Source organism: Eretmochelys imbricata, chromosome 5, assembly GCF_965152235.1.
Source record: "Eretmochelys imbricata isolate rEreImb1 chromosome 5, rEreImb1.hap1, whole genome shotgun sequence".
NCBI lineage: Eukaryota > Metazoa > Chordata > Testudines > Cheloniidae > Eretmochelys > Eretmochelys imbricata.
Genome location: NC_135576.1, coordinates 132,310,565 through 132,329,189, shown reverse-complemented (window position 1 = coordinate 132,329,189; position 18,625 = coordinate 132,310,565). Strand labels below are relative to the sequence as shown.

Below are 18,625 nucleotides of genomic sequence, written 5' to 3'. Positions count from 1 at the left end.
GTCATAAGCCATCATGTATTAGGCTCCCTAAATTTTAAGTACTAGATAGATATTTAGCTTTTAACTTGTCAGTCCTTCGGGGAAAAAAATTAAACAAACAGGTTTCAAGAGGGAAAAAGCAAGAACTCACACTGTCACTTTAAGAGTAAGATTGTCCTATTTACTAGAACATTTCCAGTATCCTTGTTATCAAGTGAAAATTAAAATGGCAGAAAATAAAAGTAATTGGGTTTTGGATTTGATGTGGCTCACTGCATTGTTAGTACAAAACAAATATGGTACGTGACATTGACAAAGTCAAATGTGGGATATCCTAGTAATAGATCTGAAGCTGCAGTAACTGGATTGCCAGCATTTTACCAGTTGTATTGTGTTTCCACTCCTCTACCTTTCCCTTGGTGCATTTCCCCCACTCAATTGTAAGTTTGTTAATGGTAATATACATATATTGTTTGTATTAGCTACACCGAATCACTCAAACAAACAGTCTCTGGACTGTCATTGTGCTGGAGATTTGTACAAAAAACCCATACATTAGAAGGCCTGCAAGGTATATGGTAAAAACTGCCCTGAGGAGCTTACAGATGCTAATGTAAGATTTTAAACAGCAGTTAAATCAAATGGCTATAGCAGCTGTCATGGTTACAACCCATCAAAACCAGGAGTTAGCAAAAAGCAATACTAGGGTAGTTTAGAATGAAAATATACCAATATAGCTACTGATTTTTCACCTTTTAACAGCCAACTTGGCACTATGGCTCGAGGCACTAGCTCCTTTTCCAGATTCCTCTCCTCTTACACTACTGTTACGCTAAGCAGTTTGTAATGACAGATTTATGATAAAATCCCATTCAAGTTAAGAAAACAGAACTGTGTTTTCCTTATTCACAGCAGTTTAATTTTCTACCTTTGAGAATTCCTCAGGGTCCTTTATGTCCAGTGACCGTGCAGCAAATTCTAGTAGTTCTTCAGAATTCTCCAAGGCATTACTACATTGGCTAAGTTGATTCTAGGGTCAGAAAACAGGAGAGAGTTCCAAATATTAAAATTTGGAGAGTTGGTAAGATAGTTTTGACAGGTTCCCTCCGGGGTGCCACTTGGAACTGGGGTACCAGTGAGCCTGCCTGACCCACCAGCCTGGACTCCCTCTCATACTGTGGTGCTGTAATAAGTTGCCAAGCTCTCTGAGCTTGCTCTTTCACCATCATACACACAGATAGGGACACACCGAGCTGCAGCTTCACACACAGATGCGGAGATCAGCTCTGCAGGGGAAGGCTCAACTAAAGCACCTCCCAGTTGCTAAGGCACGCACCCCCTTCTGGAGTGTGAACACAAAATTATACCATCTTGTGCTGCACAGGGAACTGCGCGGTATAAGCTCATAAAATTCACCCTCTCCCTCAATGTATAAAGAGATATGCAACAGCTTTCTGCCCCAAATTATAATTTCCACACGTACTGGTTTTAGACCAAACAAAACTAGTCTAACTACAAAAGATAGATTTTAAGTGGTAAACAGATCAAAGCAGATTACCGTAGTAAATAAACAAAACCACAAACTGATCTTAAACCCACTAAATTAGGTAGGATATGAATTAGCAAATTCTCACCCTGAGCGATAAACAGGCTGGCAGATTCTTAAGGCACAAGCTGCCTTGGCTTTCCCAGGTTCATACACAGGCTAAAAATCCCTCTAGCCTGGGACCATCACTTCCCCCAGTTCAGTCCTCGGCTCTCAGGTGTTTCCAGGTGTGTTGTTGTAGGGAGAGAGGTACCATCATGTCATTATCCCCCTTGTATATCTTCTTCCCACTTGCTGGAAAGCTCTTTTGCTGTGACCTGGGTCAAACAGTTCCCACTGTGCAACGATATCTCAGAGGTTTCTACTGCACACAGTTCCGGGGGTAATCCTTGTGCACATTTTCTCAATTAGCCATTAATATTGTTTGGCCTTTTTACTGTTTTATCTGAAAGACTGTTTGTGGGGGTTTTCAACCTCCACAACATGGTTCAGTAACACCTACATAACCAAACTTCATAACTTCACATATGACAATAGCACATACAATCCAATGAGATATTACTGTCTAGCAGATGAAGATTTTTAGAATGATACCTCACAAGACACATTTTGTACAAAACATATCCTAATTACAAGATAGTGGTGAATATTCGGGTGCCAGGGTTTCACAATAGTGAGTACTAGTATGAACAGCAGAATTTGGACATTCATCCCAGCTGCACTATAAATGTTACTGAGTATCAGCTCTGCCACCCAAAGGTTTTGGCATCCTTCTTGGCAGGACACATCATCTTAGCTAAGTAAGTTTCTACGGCTGGAACTTAAGGATGTGTACTATGCCCTATGAAACTAAGGAGCAAATAATTAGTTAGATGGCACCCGTAAGGCCCGATGAATGTATAACTGCAGTCTACTGCTCTTAACATACTAAAAATTGTAAACATTTTACAGAGTGTGCCAAATAAATTAAAGTGTATGTTGCAGATATGGTTAAAAAGCTTTCAGTATGGCTTGAACCATGCTTTCCAGTTTTAAAAATCTTAGTTCAATATTATGGAGATACCCCTTCAAATGTAATTTAGTACTGTGTACAATATCTTAACTGCAGGCCAAAGGGTAGGGCAAGGGAGACATGAGTTTTGTCCCAGCTCTGCCATCAACTTGTTGCAGTGTAGGTCATTTAATCTGCATCAATTTCTCTGTAATGTGCTGCTTACTCACCCTTGAGATCTAGGGATACAGCACTGCAAGTGCCCAATAGATCTGCTGATACGTTTATTTGCTGTACAGTAAGTCTCTTCCCTGAATAGCTTCCAGTAGCAAACCAAAAAAATTGCACAATACAGAACTTGCCTCTTCCTAAAGAGTGACACTCATGCCAGTTTCAAAGCCCTTTGTTCTCAAAACTAGAGATGTAAATATCTGTTTAAAAACTATATAATTTTAATTGTTTAACTGATAAACCTTTAACCGAGGTCCCTCTGGCCAGCTGCAGCTGGTCCACCGGGGTTAACTGTTAAGGTCAACTAACAGCAAGCCTAATGCTTACTAGTTAACATTTTACATCCCTATCTCAAATGCTGCATAAATGTAACTAGTTTTTGCAGAGTGATGTTCAGTGAGAGGTTGAATCCATCTAGAATTTTTAGGTAAGACTATTAAAAAAAGTTTAGGATCTAAGTAACTGTCTTTAGTAGCAAAAGATTGTTTGAGACCTCAAAGTTTATATCAATTTTCTGTGATTTCTGACTGAATTAATGCAAACTTCCCTCAAGCCAGTCAATGTAGCTTCTGTCCACTGACCCACATGTGACTGTTGCTGATATATCAGCTTTGATACACAGTTCACAACATTGCATAATATTGCCATAGAAGCAGATATCTCAATAATAGCAGTGTTTAGCTAAGGGCATCTCTAAACAATTTGCCAAGATACAGCAGACAGACACTAGCATTAGCATTCCGGATGGATGCATCAGTATTTGGGAACAGAAGGAGTCATGTCAGTTGTAAACAAGTGTAATTAGGATAGATGGCCCCACAAATAAGTAGTGTTTCTTCCAGCCTCACACAGGTTTTAAAGGGTGGGTTCCAGTTGTAAGCATGGCCCTATAGAAGAGTTCAATATTCTTGTGAGATGACATCAACTTTAGAAGAGAGTTAATTAAAATCACTCACATTACAATATCTGGTAGATTTGTAATAAATCTACTAATTATACAGACATGACTGTACAACTTACAAGTTCTTCCCATTTAAAGGCATGGAATAGGTAGTTTTCCAATCCAGACAGTATCAGGAAGACTGCCTGCGTAAATACAGCACAAACACTTCCTGGTGACAGTAAAATTAGGAGACATTGCTTCCTCAACTCCAATCAAGAGTCACACCCAGTTAAACTCTAGACCAGCGTTTCTCAAACTGGGGTCTGCGAGGGTACTCCAGGGGGTCCACAGGCTCTGCTGATCAATTCAACTCCTCCCCCTCCCTCCCAGCACCTCCTGCACACTGGAGAACAGCTGTTCAGCAGCATGCAGGAGGCACTGGGAGGGAGGGGAAGGTGTGGGATGGGGCCTTAGGCTGAGTGGAGGGCTTGGGGGTCTGTGAAAAATTTCAAAGTGATGGTCCTCAGGTTGCTAAAGTTGAGAACTGCTACCCTAGACTAAGCTTCATTATTTCAGCTATACTTTTGTACAGTTGACCTATATAGTGCATTGTTAGCCAACAAGGAGTCCAGCATGCAGTCTTGACTAAAAATTTGATTTATCAATTAAGGTACATCTAGAATAGTCAATATTATCCTTTATCTGCTTTTAGTAGGCCTTTGGAGATTCATAAAGTGCAGTTCTATTCTGAAACACAACTCCTCTCCATCCCCCTCCAAAAAAGTACCATGGAACTCCTTGAATCACGAGACATTGAAGGTGATCAAATTTGAAGACTAAGAAAATAAACATTTCCAGGGCTGGTAGCTATAACAACCTTCCCTGAAAGGCAAGCTGACAAAACCTGCAAGTATTCAGTCACCAGTAACATTCCACGGGCCCTCTTTTTTCCTTCGGATTTCAAGAAGTGGCAGTGCAGTCATACAATACATAGGTTTCAGGTAACAGTTGTTGGTTCAACTGTACGACACTGACAGACAAGCTTTCAGAATGTCAAGCCCTCTGTTAGGTCATGAAATTAAGTTCCTTAAATTAAGTTTTCTATATGGTATGATCATAACTGTGGATTTAAACCCTCCTGCTTCAGATCATGATCTGAGCAATGACAGCCCAGTTAGGGATTTCTTGCACCTTCCTTTGAGGCAACTGGTACTGGCCACTATCAGACGTGATACATGTCTAAATAAAGCACTGGTCTAATTAAATACCAGAACTCCTATTAGGTATACATGCTGTTTGCTTCCACAGCTACCCCACCCCAACCATTAAAATACTGAACACCTTATAAACATTAGTGATTTCACCCACACATGTGAAGTAACAAGGATTATCCCCATTTTTTAAGACAGGAATCTGAGGCACAGAAAAGTGACTTGCCTAAGGTTCTATAGGAAGCCTCTGGCAGAGTTAAGTGCCAAGCAGATCTGCTCATGCTGTACAGTGAGTAAATGTTAGCCTCTGACCTTAAAAGCCTCGAGTAGCAAGCTAAAAAGTTTGCAGAATACAGAACTTGCCTCTTTCTAAAGAGTATCAGCCAGGCCAGTTTCAAAACCCTTTGTTCTCAGTCAAACACTACATAAATGTAATTAGGCTCTTGACTGGAACTTCAGTAACTAAACTTATTTTAAGACTAAAAAAAATCTAAAATGACAATACTAGCTCTTGTATTTGGTATGAAATTTACAGTTCTTGCTTAAGAAGGATATAGGAAAAACCTGTATGTTAAAACCTCTTGGCTTGGTCTCAGAGCTCCAACACCAGCACTGCTATGAGGGAGCTAGAAGAGTATAATGAGTAAAGACAAGAAAGCACATCAAGTGCCTTAGTCAGAGTCTATTTGCAGGAATTCTGGAACAAAAGTTGAGCGGCTGATGTGGGTATTGAGATGCAAACGACCACAACGGTCTTCCAGCCCTATTATTTCATAGCAGTGCTAAAGAATAAAGCCAGAAAATGTCTCTTTCCTGTGTACTCTGGAAACTGTTTTGTGAAATTTAATCCAAGTTTAGCTGCCAAACCTTTGAGTATGGATATTACTAGTGAACAGGCCCCTAAAGGAGCCATGGAAATTTGTTCTGAGAAACACAGTCTAGGACTTAAAAAAAAAAAAAAACACTAGGAGTAAGGGGAGCATATCCTTTCAGAGCGGGAGGGTGAAGAGAAAAGGTAGACAGACATTTTCACAATAAAGGAAAATAAGGATACCATTCCATCCACATTGGAGTCCTCCTTAAAGCAAATTCAATGTTAAACACAAGGTTTTTTAACTAGAGGAACAGCAATTAAAAAGATAAGATTCATAGTCCCTTGCAACATATGCCAATGTTTATCTTTCCAAAAGCTACACTTTATTTTCTCCAATAGTTTGTCATGGATACAAAGTTGATGTCCAGTTCAGAAAGTCAGTTTTGTTTATATGTCACCACACTCCCAAAGATAGTCCCCTACAAAGGGTTTAACTGTAGAATACCTGTTCTTATATCCAACACTTCAGAAAAACATAAGTATTGGGAACTGTGTAGCAACAAGTACCTCATACTTTTCCAGTGGAGGACAGATAACTCCTTATGTGTAAAGAGCAAGGAGGAGGAAGTATGGATCAATAAGTAGGTGCTAGCTTAGGACTTGAGACCTGGATTCAATTCCTAGGTCTGTTATAATCTGCCTGTGTGGCCCTCAGCATGTCACTTAGCTTCTCTGTTCCATCAGTAAAATGGGGGAACAACAGCACTTCCTTATACTCAACATCCATGTGAGTTAAATATATTTAAAAATTTGAGGGACTTATGCAATGAAAGCCATGTAAGTTATTAAGATAGAACACACACCTTAGCTAGGAGTAAACATTTGTTATAAATACTTGCTGCAAAATCATTTTGCGTTGACTAAAACTAGCTAATTTGTCAAGAATTACATCCTTAGTACTTCAAAAACTTTCAGATGTATGTAATTACCTGTAGCTCTTGAGATTTATGAGCTTGTTCTTGCTTAATACTGTTGGTCATACTTTCCTTCATCTCATCCAGTATAGAATACAGACCATCAAATTCCTCATCCAGCTCAGCAATTACATTAGAAGAATTAGCCTAAGAAGAGAATCGTAACTGTGTTTCAGTTGTGCAAGAATAGTGATGCAGTCTTCTAGAGTGAAAGCTTCCCTGCCCCCCCCCCACTACAATTTGCAATGATCACTCTGCATGTTGTCATGCTACCCCATCTCATAAAAATTTGCTAGTCATGATGCAATTTGTATGGTGGGCCTCTCTTAAGCAGACTAGAGAATTTAGAATATTACAGGCCACCAGTTGGTTATGTCAGCAATGCTACAAACAGAATCCTGCACAGCACACAGGTATGTGTAAACGTTATCCAATAGTACAAACCTCTCATTGTCATGAGTCTCAAGCTCTCACACACAAAAAACTAGTAGTTCTCACACACACAAATGTAATTACCTAGTTCTATGAGCAGCAATTGGTTTTATTTGCCACTACTTAAGAAACTTGCTTTTAGATTTACAGTGTTACAGACATACCAATGCTGAGCAAAGAGCACAGAGGTATAAGCATCAGGCAGTAGATAAATTAGAAAAAAATTAATCCTTGTTTTAGACTGAGAGAAGGGGTAAAGATACAACACAAGTCTGACAGTCGGTTATCTTCCAATTTACTGATTTAAAAGCACTAACCTGAAAAGCAAGACAAGTGTTGATGCTCAGACCAAAGAAATCTTAACATGTCACATGAATATTGGCTTTTCAGAAGAATGTGATCTGGATTTAACTAGGAAAAAAGTTCACACACAACTACCACAACTTCCACTTCACACAAGGTGGCAGAAGCTTCAAAATCATTTAGACTCTTCCCTATAGTTGAGTCCAGTCTCAGCATTTCACAAAAACAGGGATTTTTCAGTTTCAGAATTGAAATTTATACTTGCATTTTACTTTCAGTAGAATCACCCATAAACAGAAAAACCACCACAACAGCTTTCCTTTTTGGTTTTAAGAATTGTCAATAGCAGCTCTTTAGACACCAAGAATATTTTTAAGTGAGCATCAATAATCCAAGTCTGACTGACCTCCCACCCCTCAACTTCATCACATTTGCAAATATAATGATTTGCAGATATTAACACATGTACCTGAACACCTTTTAACGTATGGCTCAGTGTGTCGATAAAGTTCTGGATTTCATCATTTTTGTTCGCCAGAGTAGAGATAATCCTTTGTAGAGCTTCCTGGGATTACAAAGAAATTCAAAAGCGAATTCAATATTTGTATAAAGATTATATATAATTTTCTATCTTGTGAGCCATTTTAAATAGTTTGCTACCCCAAAGAATGTTTATTACTGAATGAAAACCTTGTCTGCCTATCACCACTTCCCACTGCAACACCAAAGACAATACAAACATGGATTCAAGTCCTAATGTGAAATTAGAGTTTTGTTTCAAAACAACAACGTTTTGTTAAAGCTAGGAAGACCCAAAACAGTCAAAGATGTGAGATCTAAGACAGGGGTTCTCACAAGAAATTTTTTGGTGCCCTCAGCGTGTGGCCACCAACTATTGCTGGTAGCCGCTCTGCAAATTTTTCCTAAAATACTTCATTGTAATTTTTTTCCCCCCCCTCAAGTTAATTATTTGGACATATATGTGCATATTTATGTAGGTTTTTTTGCAGACTCAAATAAAAATGTACAATTTTCTCTGTTCTTTACTAGACCTCAACAGAATAGAAACAAATAATGTGTTTTGCATATTCTTGTCCCTTTTTGTTGTTTTTTTTTTGCTTTATGTGGTTGCTTATTTTTTTTTTTTAAGACTTGCTAGCTAGTAAGTCTGTCTGTGTGAAAACAGATATTTGTATTTTGTTACTATCACTTCAGCAGACTTGCTAGCTAGCAAGGAGGCAGCGAAAGGTGATATTAACAGACATACAAATATTTTTCACAACAGACTTACTCAGCCCTGGCAAGCTGGGGGACAAATTAAGCCCTGGATGTGAAGGTGGGAAGGGAGGCAGCTCAGGGTCAGGGATTATGTGGCGGTGAGTCCAGGGACTGGAGCCCTGAGCAATGGCTGGGGGCGAGCCTGGGGCCAGGGGATGAAGCCTGCCACCACACAGCTGGAGTCTGCTGCCTGGCCACCCAAAATCTGAAACCCGAGCCCCGCCGCCTACCTGCTCTTCCAACATTTGTGGCCCCAGAGGGGGACAGGACCCAACCCCTACTGGCAGCCCTGGGAGGGGCCGTTGCTTTGCCCCCCCGCCCTCCCATATCACCACCCAGGAGAGGCTGGGGACACACAAAAAGCCCTTAGTAGCAGCATGCAGCCACGATTGCCGCATTGAGAAACGGCTATCTAAGAGGTGTTCCACCAAGGTATATGGCTTTTTCCTTATTTTAAGAAGTCTTTTCTACTCCTTTACACATTTGATCATGTGATTTGTATAAAGCGTGGCTAAAACTTCAGTGTTTTTGGCTTGGCTGTTAACAGAAGTTGGTATATAAGCAACTGTGTTTAAACTAACATTTCTTCCTAGTCCCATCCTTAATTCATTCTACAAATTCATCACAGGAAAATTTATTATTTCTGATCTCACAAATAAAGTGTGTGTATGATTCTCCAGTTCCTCAGAAATATTTAAAAAAAACTTGGAACTGGGTAACTGCCTAGAAACAAGTCAGCTGATCAACCTTGTGGTATAGCACTCAGGTAACTAAAACTGGTGGGATGCTATCCACTATCTCTAGAGGGTATGCCAACATCCAGTTCAATAGAATATTGAAAGGTAAACTATGGAGAACACTAAGAACTGAATTATACTAGTATCCACCTACCTGCACTCTAAGGATTTTAATATGAGATACATCACTGATCAGTGTTTCAGTGGAAAAAAAATCAGCAAGCTATCTACAGTCCCTGCTTCCTGCCAGAAGGCCCTTAGGAAAAGATACCTTCCAATTTCAAGTTTGGAAAGTTTACCTTTACACCTATCAAGAGTTGGCATGAGGTAGTCATGCAATACTATTCTGGTTAATTGTGTGCAACTGCATACAGTTGACAAATCTTTCCAATTTTTATTACTCTTCAATCAGAACAGTCAAATTGCTATGGTGATGTGTACCAGGATCCATTACTTCCCTCAAATTACTGTTATGAATGTTTCTACCACTTGGTTTAGAATAGAAGGTTTCCCATTGATTAAAGTATTATATAGGAGTATTATGGACAAAGTTGTTTTTAAGTTATTCCCTCAGACAGTCTAATCCGACCAACTGCTTTCTGGTTCACTACGAGCAATTGTGCTTGTGTCAGACAAGCCCACAGCTAAGCCTTAGATCCTATAAACATAACCATCAGTATGGATGAGTCAAAAAACTCCCAATCCTCTTGACTTGGATTTACGAGATCCTGTTGGTTCTGCCGTTTGAAAAAACATTTTATAGCCATGTACAATAAAGTCGGAATTTACCTGAAGGCAAAGGTCTATCTAGGTAACATTCAAATAAAGTCCTTTGCACAGCCACTCCTAAAATACAACCAATGTATCACTCCCATTTTCTACTTGCTAACAGTTGTCTCAACATAAACAAGATTGTGCCAATGATCCTAGAGTTAGGACTAATGGGGGGAGAGGGAACAGGAGGAGAAACAAGGATCGGCAAGACTATTAGAAATAGTACCTAAAACTTTCAAGGCTACAGTTTCAGTTTCATCAAGCAGGAAGGAATACCATGAAGTTCAGCTAACTTTAATCCTAACCATATATTTTTCCTCATATTGGTGAAAAAAGGTAAAGGCTGAAAAATCCACTAATGGAGTGAGTAGCTTTCCTTGGCAGGTGTTGGGGCCCAAGCCATCAATTTCAAATAAAAAAGAGCTAGAAGTCAGCAGCTAGTATTTGGTTTGCAAATAATCGTCCAAATGAATAGTAAAATGCAAGATGAAGCAGACTGCAGCTCATCTCCGAAGGCTGGCAGCTCCAGCTTCTCTTCTGCTGTCCATAATTTCATTAAGATGAATTGTAGGAAAACAGAGGACCAATCTATACTTAAAAGGCTGCTGTGGCACAGTTGAAGATCTTCAGTGAAGATGCTAGTATACCAACAGGAGGGCTTCTCCCATTGACACAGTTAGTCCACCTCCCCCAGAGGCAGTAGCTATGCTGATGAGAGAATTAGCACTGTCTACATCAGGGGTTAGGTTGGTTTAACTGTGTCGCTCAGGGGTATGGATTTTTCACAGCCCTGGGCAACATGGTTATACCAATACAAGTTTCTAGTGTAGACCTAGCTATGAGCAAAAGTAGAGGCTTACATCCCATCGGAGAATGGCCTAACAAGCAAGTTGCAGGGAAGCCCCTTGGCTAATTCCCCACAGAAGGGCATTCAAATAACACTGCACAGAAGGTAAGCATTGTGTTTATCAGGCATTGTCCTGGATGTCATTGGTGAGCCCCTTCATTTTTGTACTTCCTTCTGGCTAGTAGGCTTAGTACCCCAATTAGTACATGTTCATGGAGTCACTGAAGTCCTAAGATAAAGTTTAGATGTGTTAATATTGTATGCTAACAATCTGTTCATAGCAAATTAATTACATTGTAATTTAAGAATTAGATTTAGTGCCTCTGAATAGCACATTAATGCCCATGAGTTACATGATGTGATTGGATACATTTTGTATTGAGGGAGTGCAGGCTCAAATGGTTTGGTTGTGTAAAGCACAGTCCTGACAACTATGTGGGTAAGACCAACCCATCAAGATAGAAGGAAAAAGGCCAACCCAAGAAGCGATTGGCAAAACTATAACCTATCCTCATGAGAAGATAGCATTGGGCTTTCTGATATGTAGCAGTGAGTCTCAGCTGACCCGATCAGCTCAGTGCACCCCACATACTTATTATATTGATTTAAAGGATGTCTTGTAATATATCATTGAAAAACTAGCAACTCATCGATTAGTATTCTTATGAGATTATGTATTGTTAATATAAAAATTGTAAATGTGCTGGAAATGTTTTTAAAATGTGGTAGGGCTTAAGGCACCCCGTGTTAGACCATGGAACGTGGCTCCACCTGCTTGTATTGTCTCCAATGTAAATTGATCAAGGAGAGGCAATGAAGTACATTTACATAAGATGTAAACAAAGCCATCAAAGAGGAGGAGACAACAAAAACAAAAAAAAACACATGGCATCAGCTCTCTGGTGGACACAGCAAGCTGAGCCCCCTGGAAACAAGGATGAACCTTGAGAATATGAATGGAGAAAACAAGCCATTTTGGCATTCTTCACCTGAAGAAACAAAGATATCAAGCACTTTGAGATCGGAGTTGGATCCTGCCTGAGGACTAGCCAGCCCTGCTAGAAGACTTGTTAAAATGGACTATGGTGAGAAAAATCAAAGATTCCAGCTTGTTAAATTGGTTTTTAGCATTAGAAGCACTGTCAAAGCCGATTCCCCACTCTAGCACTTTGAGTGCAGAAGGTGGGGACCTGCAAGGATTCTAAAAATTAATACTGGCCACTCCAGGCTTGTATTAAACTCCCAAGGTTACAGTTTCTCTGACCTTGGATACATAGACGCTGCCACCACCCAAATGCAAAACAAAAACAAAAACACACCCTTTGAAATCAGAAAGGCACACTTTGGAATTCCTTCCTGTGAGGTACCCTCAAGCCCTTTCATCCGCCTCCGGGGAAGAGCGGAGAAAGAAAAATAAAGGAAATCAGCTGTTGCCACCAGCTAATTTAAGAACACATGCACAAACATCTTAGGACACCAAAAATCCAATCCTGTTCTTAAAAAAGGTAAATTTTATTAAAAACAAAAAAAGAAAATACATCTGGAACTTAGGCTTTTGCTAGATTTTAAAAAAACCCACTTACAAAATTTAAACCTCAAGAATAACCTTCTTGAGGTCCAGCTTAAAGGTTAAAAGCAAAACAAAAAGTATTTGGGGTTAGCACAGAGGAGTCCACAAGCCAATAACAAACAAACAGAAATAAACCTAATTGTGTTTTTCTAGACATTCCCTAGTTTACTTACATATCTGGGGTTTCAGATAAGCAATCTCTAGGTATTATCTGATGGTTTTTCATATCTGGCTTAAGCTTCTCACTGCTCCCTGTTCCCTTTTTCACCCCAGAGAATCACAACACCTAGACAAAGGGAAGGTTGTGGGTTGTTTTTTGTTCCCCTCCATCCCCCCGCATTTTAAAAAGTTCTAGCCCTCCCATTGGTTCTTTTGGTCAGGTGCCCACTCCTTTCCTTTTACTTGTGGGCTTGTTAACCCTTTACAGGTAAAGAAAGCAGAGAACCACCACCAAGAGGGATTCCATAGCCAACTGAGTGTCCACAAAAGGGAGCTACCCTCCCTCCCACCCCCCCATTTATCACAAACATATTTTCACTTTTGTTTATTTGGAACCTTTTCTATCCCAATTCCTTCTGTTTGGTATCATTTAAGTATCTGTCTTTTGTTAATAAACAATCTCAGTGGAGTGTTTTAAACTGAAAGAGTAAAATCCACAGTCAAACTAACAGGCTGATGCTGTGTATGGTCTTCTCATTGTAGCACTCATAAAACCTTATCAAATTTGCTGGTCCTTTAGAGAAAGGCTGAGCACTGCATGGGAGACAGTTTTGGGTAGACATAGGACCAGAGGGGCAGTTAGTATCACCCTGCATGGAGTAACCAGGCTGGTGGAAGCCAGAGTGAGGTCACTGTGCTGTATGCAGGTGGCTGGTGTCAGGCCTCTGAGTCAAAGTTGCACAGTACAGAAGCACGTAAGGTTGTAGGTGACACTTTACTGGTCTATGTGAAACTCCAAAGCATCACAGTGGAATATCATAAAAGAAGACATTAGAATGTGGTGTAATAGACTAGAGGACATAGCATTGAACAGAGCACTCTGGAGAGGGAGAGGGAGGGAGAGAGAGAGAGAGAGAGAGAGAGGACTCGTAAAGCGGACTCCATTAGATGGGATTAACAAAAAGACAATACATTTTGTGTATCTAAAATTTCACAAGCAAGTCTGTCATACTACACTACAAATATACAGTAATAGACATGACAAGATTTTTTGTAAGTTTACAGATACACAAGATGTCCCTTCCTAAATGACACTTGATTTATATGCATTTCTATGGCACTCACATAGCAACTGAACACCTCAAATATTAATGAAATATACATAAGGTTATTCATTTGGCCCTAGCAAGTATGGGTCTAGCTCTGAGTCTGAGCCTCTGCAAAACCTTTCATTTAAGAATGAGGTTTCAAGACATTACGATTTCAAAGTTAACTTTCCAAATGTGAACGAAGCATAAACCAAGCTACTGCCCTCTTCAAGTCTGAAGATAGCTGTAATATTTCTGCTACTGTTCATAGCTTCTCCAAGCAGCACGGAAGGGATATTAACAATACCTATGGTCAGTTTCAAGGATACTATGCAGAACCCCATGGGGCAGCAGTGAAACTTAGAAATCATGTGAATGCTACTGTTTGGAAAAGCTCTGACTAGCAGAGACAGGCACTGGAGAGGACCACCCAAAATAAAAAGGCTCCAGAAAAGGGTAAAGCAGAAGCCACTACTTAAGACTGGGAGAATCAGTAGAATAGCAGAGGCCCTCTCCCCTACTCCCACCGCTTGGGGGAGGGGAGAAGAGAAGAGAATAATTTCTTTTCTCTTCCAGCAACTAAAGGAGGATGGAGGTTCAATTTTATACAACATTTAATGAGGAAGACTTACAGAAGTTCACCCCCTTACCTCTTCAACCGAAAGGCCCCCATGAGAGCACCCCGACAAGAGTCTATCACAGAGCTGGCTTAACAACCAGTTATGTGGTAGCATTTCTCATCTGCATATTTTAAAGTAGTAAGCTTAGTCATCCAGACAATAGGTGTGTGAAGTTTTTCAAGCCCCCAAAAAATCAAGGTACAACTCATAGCTAACAATAGTTCCAGTGTTTCTGGGCTACTGCCAGTAGTTAGGTGAGATCCTAAAGGAGGAGGCAGGGAAAAATCCTTCCTGATACCTGGCCAGGGACCCACAAAGTTGGGTCAAGATTACTTGCAGAGCCTATGCTAACTTTTTCCTGTTGGCGCAGTCTCCTAACCCAACCACTTCTCTGCAGGTCAATAATTTGATTGGGTGGGGGACAGGCAAGGAAGGAGACAGAAGGGAACGTGGGCCAACAGCCACATTTTAAAAACATACAAGAAATATAATTAATTTGTCCCCTTCAATGCAGTTTCACATTAACAGTAAACAGAGGGATTCACCTATGTCAACAATCTAATTACTGGTGGCCAAAATGCACAATAAGAGAGATCTATTCCAGACTGGTGTTTTATAACATACCATTAGCATCCCAACAAGCAGGATATTAAGTCTTTTGTTTAGCTCAACATTTACATTTGTTGGTTTACAACCCCTTTACATCCCTCTCCTAGGAGGGATCAGACCAATATTGCAGAACACTTTCCATCTATTTTCCCAGCATTTTTTTCCTAGTAGCTCTCTCTTACACTTGATCATTTTGCAGTATACCAAATTACTGATAAGAATTTCTCTTCCACTGCTGAAACATTGTCCTATTTTCTCACTAGTACAGGCAAATCCCTTAGGGAAACCTGCTACTTCCCAGGAACTGTTGCGCATGTATGCTGCTCCGCTCTCCTCTCCTCCCCTCCACTGTACGTCGCAAGGGAGTTTCTTCTCATCTATACTACACAGTTTTCATACAACCTCCCTGTGAAAAAGCCTCCTCCAAAGCTACAAAAGTTAGAATAAACGGCAAAGGAGAGAGAGAGAAATGGAGAGCGCACAGACAGAAGGATGGATTCCCTCTCACATGAAGATTAGACGCACTTAATGGAAGCTACGTTTAGTGGGCAGCTACACTCCACCTCAGCATCCCCCCTGCCTCTAGCAACAGGTCCCACGGGACCCAGCCGGCCGCAGGCACCCTAACGCTGCCCTCTCGTCTGAAGGCAGCTTCCAAGCGAGCCCTGCTCCGCCACGCTCAGCGAGCCCTGCTCCGCCACGCTCAGCGAGCCCTGCTCCGCCACGCTCAGCGAGCCCGCCGGCGATACCCAGCACTTACACAGCAATTTCCCCCGGCGGCAACTCAGCTTTGCCTTGCAGCAAAGCAAAGCAAAGCTGAACAAAAGCCTCTGACAGCCCCCAAGGCTGTGACCGACACCCCCCCCCCACCCCCGCCGCGTCCCCCAGACCCACCCCACGGCTCGGGTGGGGCAAAGAGCGAGTCACCCCCACCTGCCTCCTCCTCCCCCCCCCCGCAGCCATTCCCGCTACCTCCTCACACCTGCCGGGGAGCCCCCCCCGTGAGGGTGGGCGCGGCCCGTTACCGCCCGAGAGGCGGGGAGGGGGGACGCGCAGGGGGCGGGAGCCAGCTCCCCCTCCCCCAGCGACACTCCCTCCCACCAGTCTCCCGCGCGCCCACTACCAGCCCTCCCCTCCCCGGCGCTCACTCACTTTCTGGGCATCCATAGCGAGGCTGCGGCAGGCGCGCGCGGAAGACACCCTATCGCTCAGCCCACCCGCTAATGAAAGTCGTCTGCGGGAGAGAGGCTTGACTCTCCCACCCTCAGCGCGCGCCGACCGGCACCTCTGCGCCTGCGCTGTCCTGTCCCCCACAAACCCCTTCCATCCCCGCCCAACGTGCCCGCCCTTTCCCGGGCAGGACGCACCGCCCCATTCCTTGCTCGTCCAATAGAGATGCACCGCCTCGACCAGGCACCGCCTCCTCCCGGGCCTGTCTGACAGGGCGCTCCGCCCTTCCCCCCCCTCCCTCGGTCCCTTACGTGACTAGGAACGTCTACTTCGAGGTGGGAGGGGAAAGGCGAGAGAGATGGAGGTGGGAGCTGCAGCCCTGGCGCCTGCGCAGTGGGCGTGATGCACACCGGCGGCTCGGGCGGGGGTTGGCCTGGGGGCGTCTCACGCTAAAGGAACGAGGCTTCCCCACATGCCCCGGAGTCGCCGGTTCGCGTCCAGCCGGCGCGCATGCTCTGCCCAGTGCAGGAACCAAACTCAGTCCCAGCCAGGCCTGGGCTATTCCCACGGCACAGGGGAGTGGAGGGTGTATTGACCTGGCAAAGGCCAGCAGTGGAGTCTGTATCCACGCCATAGCCGCCCCCTCAGGGGCAGAAGCCATTTTCATTCTGGCCTGAGTTGACAAGTGACCAATGATTTTCACTGGCCAGCAGCTCCAAGGTGTTAAAGAAATCATGAGTCAGGCCCCCAAAATCATGACATTTAAAAAAAAAATCTTAAACTTTTAGTTATTTTTATTTTCCTCTTGCTTTCAGAGCCTGTAGGGCACACTTGGCTCATGGCTTCAAGCTTTTTTTCCACATCCAGGAGGGCTAAAAAAAAAGTAATTTTATTTTAGTGAAAACTGAGATGCCTACAGGAGCTGGGTGTTTAAGAAAAGCAGCAAATATTTCAAGACTAGCAATAAAAGCAGAAGAGTTGGCAACACTGGATTTTGGATTGCCTCCATTTCTGTATGTCCGGCTGGGATGCCTCAAAGGGACCTCATTTCTAGAGAGCAGGTGCTCAGCACTTTCTGAAAATCAGGCCCTTATAAGGCATCTCAAGTTGGACACATAAAAATCACTAATTACTTTTGAAAAGTTTTGGCCCCTGAGCCTGACAGAGGCTCAAGCACATTACCAGTGCTTTTGAAATGATAATTGTGGGTACACCTGTGAACATCACCATATTTCTGAATGTTTCAGGATAAGTATCCACTTTCTAAGGTTTTCACCCACTTTGGTGCTTTGTCTTGTATACAGCAGTCAAACTTTACACATTAGGAATCTTCCCCCTAAACCTAATATGTATTTAGTTTGCCATACTTGTAAACAAGCTTTGTAGTATTTCAGAGCCTTCTGACCCACAGAATAAAAAGTGTGTCATACAGCTTTTGAAATGTGTGGTAACTCTTCACATCAGTGACGTTTAACAAATATATAACTATAAAAACATTCACAGTATTTGAGAGTATCTGTGACTGTATCATTCTTGATTGGGGCTTTGGCATTATTGTAATGTAATTGATTGATAATAGTATAAACTCTGGTTGCAAAGTAAAAGAAAAGAAAACCGCATTATGGTAACTCTCCAGGACTACCTTCACTACTACAACATCACCACTTAAAGGTAAAAAGGATTTATTAAGCCAATTTTGGCCTCGGTTTGCTTTATTTATTTAGGGATGAACCCCCATTTTTCCTTAGTATCATTGATTTTTCTAAAGTGTTACTGACTTCCTACCTTCATGAGAGTCAATCAGGCACTCAAAGGAAATTTTATAAAACTAGATACCTAGTAACAGGAGGAATTGAATTCTCTGGTGAGGTAGAACTCCACACCCTTTTGTTATTAGTATTGTTTAAGATTTGTGAGATCAGGACCCCATTGTATTAGACACTGTAAAAACACATAGCAAGAGACAGGCCCTGCTTCAAAGAGCTTACAATGATAAATATGTGACAAAGGGTGAGAAGGGAAATGGGCACAGAGAGGTGAAATGACTGGCCCAGTGTCACACAGGACCAGGCAACAGAGCCAGAAATACAGCTTAGGTCTCCTAAATCTGAAAATGATAAGGCTATGGAACCACTTCTATATGAAGGGAGATTAAAAAGACTGGGACTATTCAGCTTGAAAAATTGATGTCTGAAGGGGAGGGATAGCTCAGTGGTTTGAGCCTTGGCCTGCTAAACCCAGGGTTGTGAGTTCAATCCTTGAGGGGGCCATTTAGGGATCTGGGGCAAAAAAAAAATTGGGGAGTGTGCCTGCTTTGAGCAGGGGGTTGGACTAGATGATCTCCTGAGGTCCCTTCCAACTCTGATACTCTAATAGGAGGCATTAGCAGGAGTTAAGATAGAGGCCTAT

At 42.1% G+C, this 18,625-nt stretch overlaps 1 protein-coding gene across 2 annotated transcripts in view; it reads right to left on the bottom strand.

Moving 5' to 3' along the window:
- The window catches only part of FSD1L (fibronectin type III and SPRY domain containing 1 like), a 59,710-nt gene extending 43,389 nt beyond the window's left edge, over positions 1 to 16,321 (bottom strand). For both annotated transcript variants that reach the window (XM_077817931.1, XM_077817932.1), the window contains exons 1-4: positions 16,199 to 16,321; positions 7,834 to 7,929; positions 6,645 to 6,776; positions 908 to 1,009 (exon numbers count right to left, since the gene is read on the bottom strand). In XM_077817931.1, the coding sequence (XP_077674057.1) occupies positions 908 to 1,009; positions 6,645 to 6,776; positions 7,834 to 7,929; positions 16,199 to 16,213 (345 nt within the window). In that variant the 5' untranslated portion in view covers positions 16,214 to 16,321. The remainder of the gene's footprint in view (positions 1 to 907; positions 1,010 to 6,644; positions 6,777 to 7,833; positions 7,930 to 16,198) is intronic.
- Between the last annotated feature and the right edge of the window lie 2,304 nt (positions 16,322 to 18,625).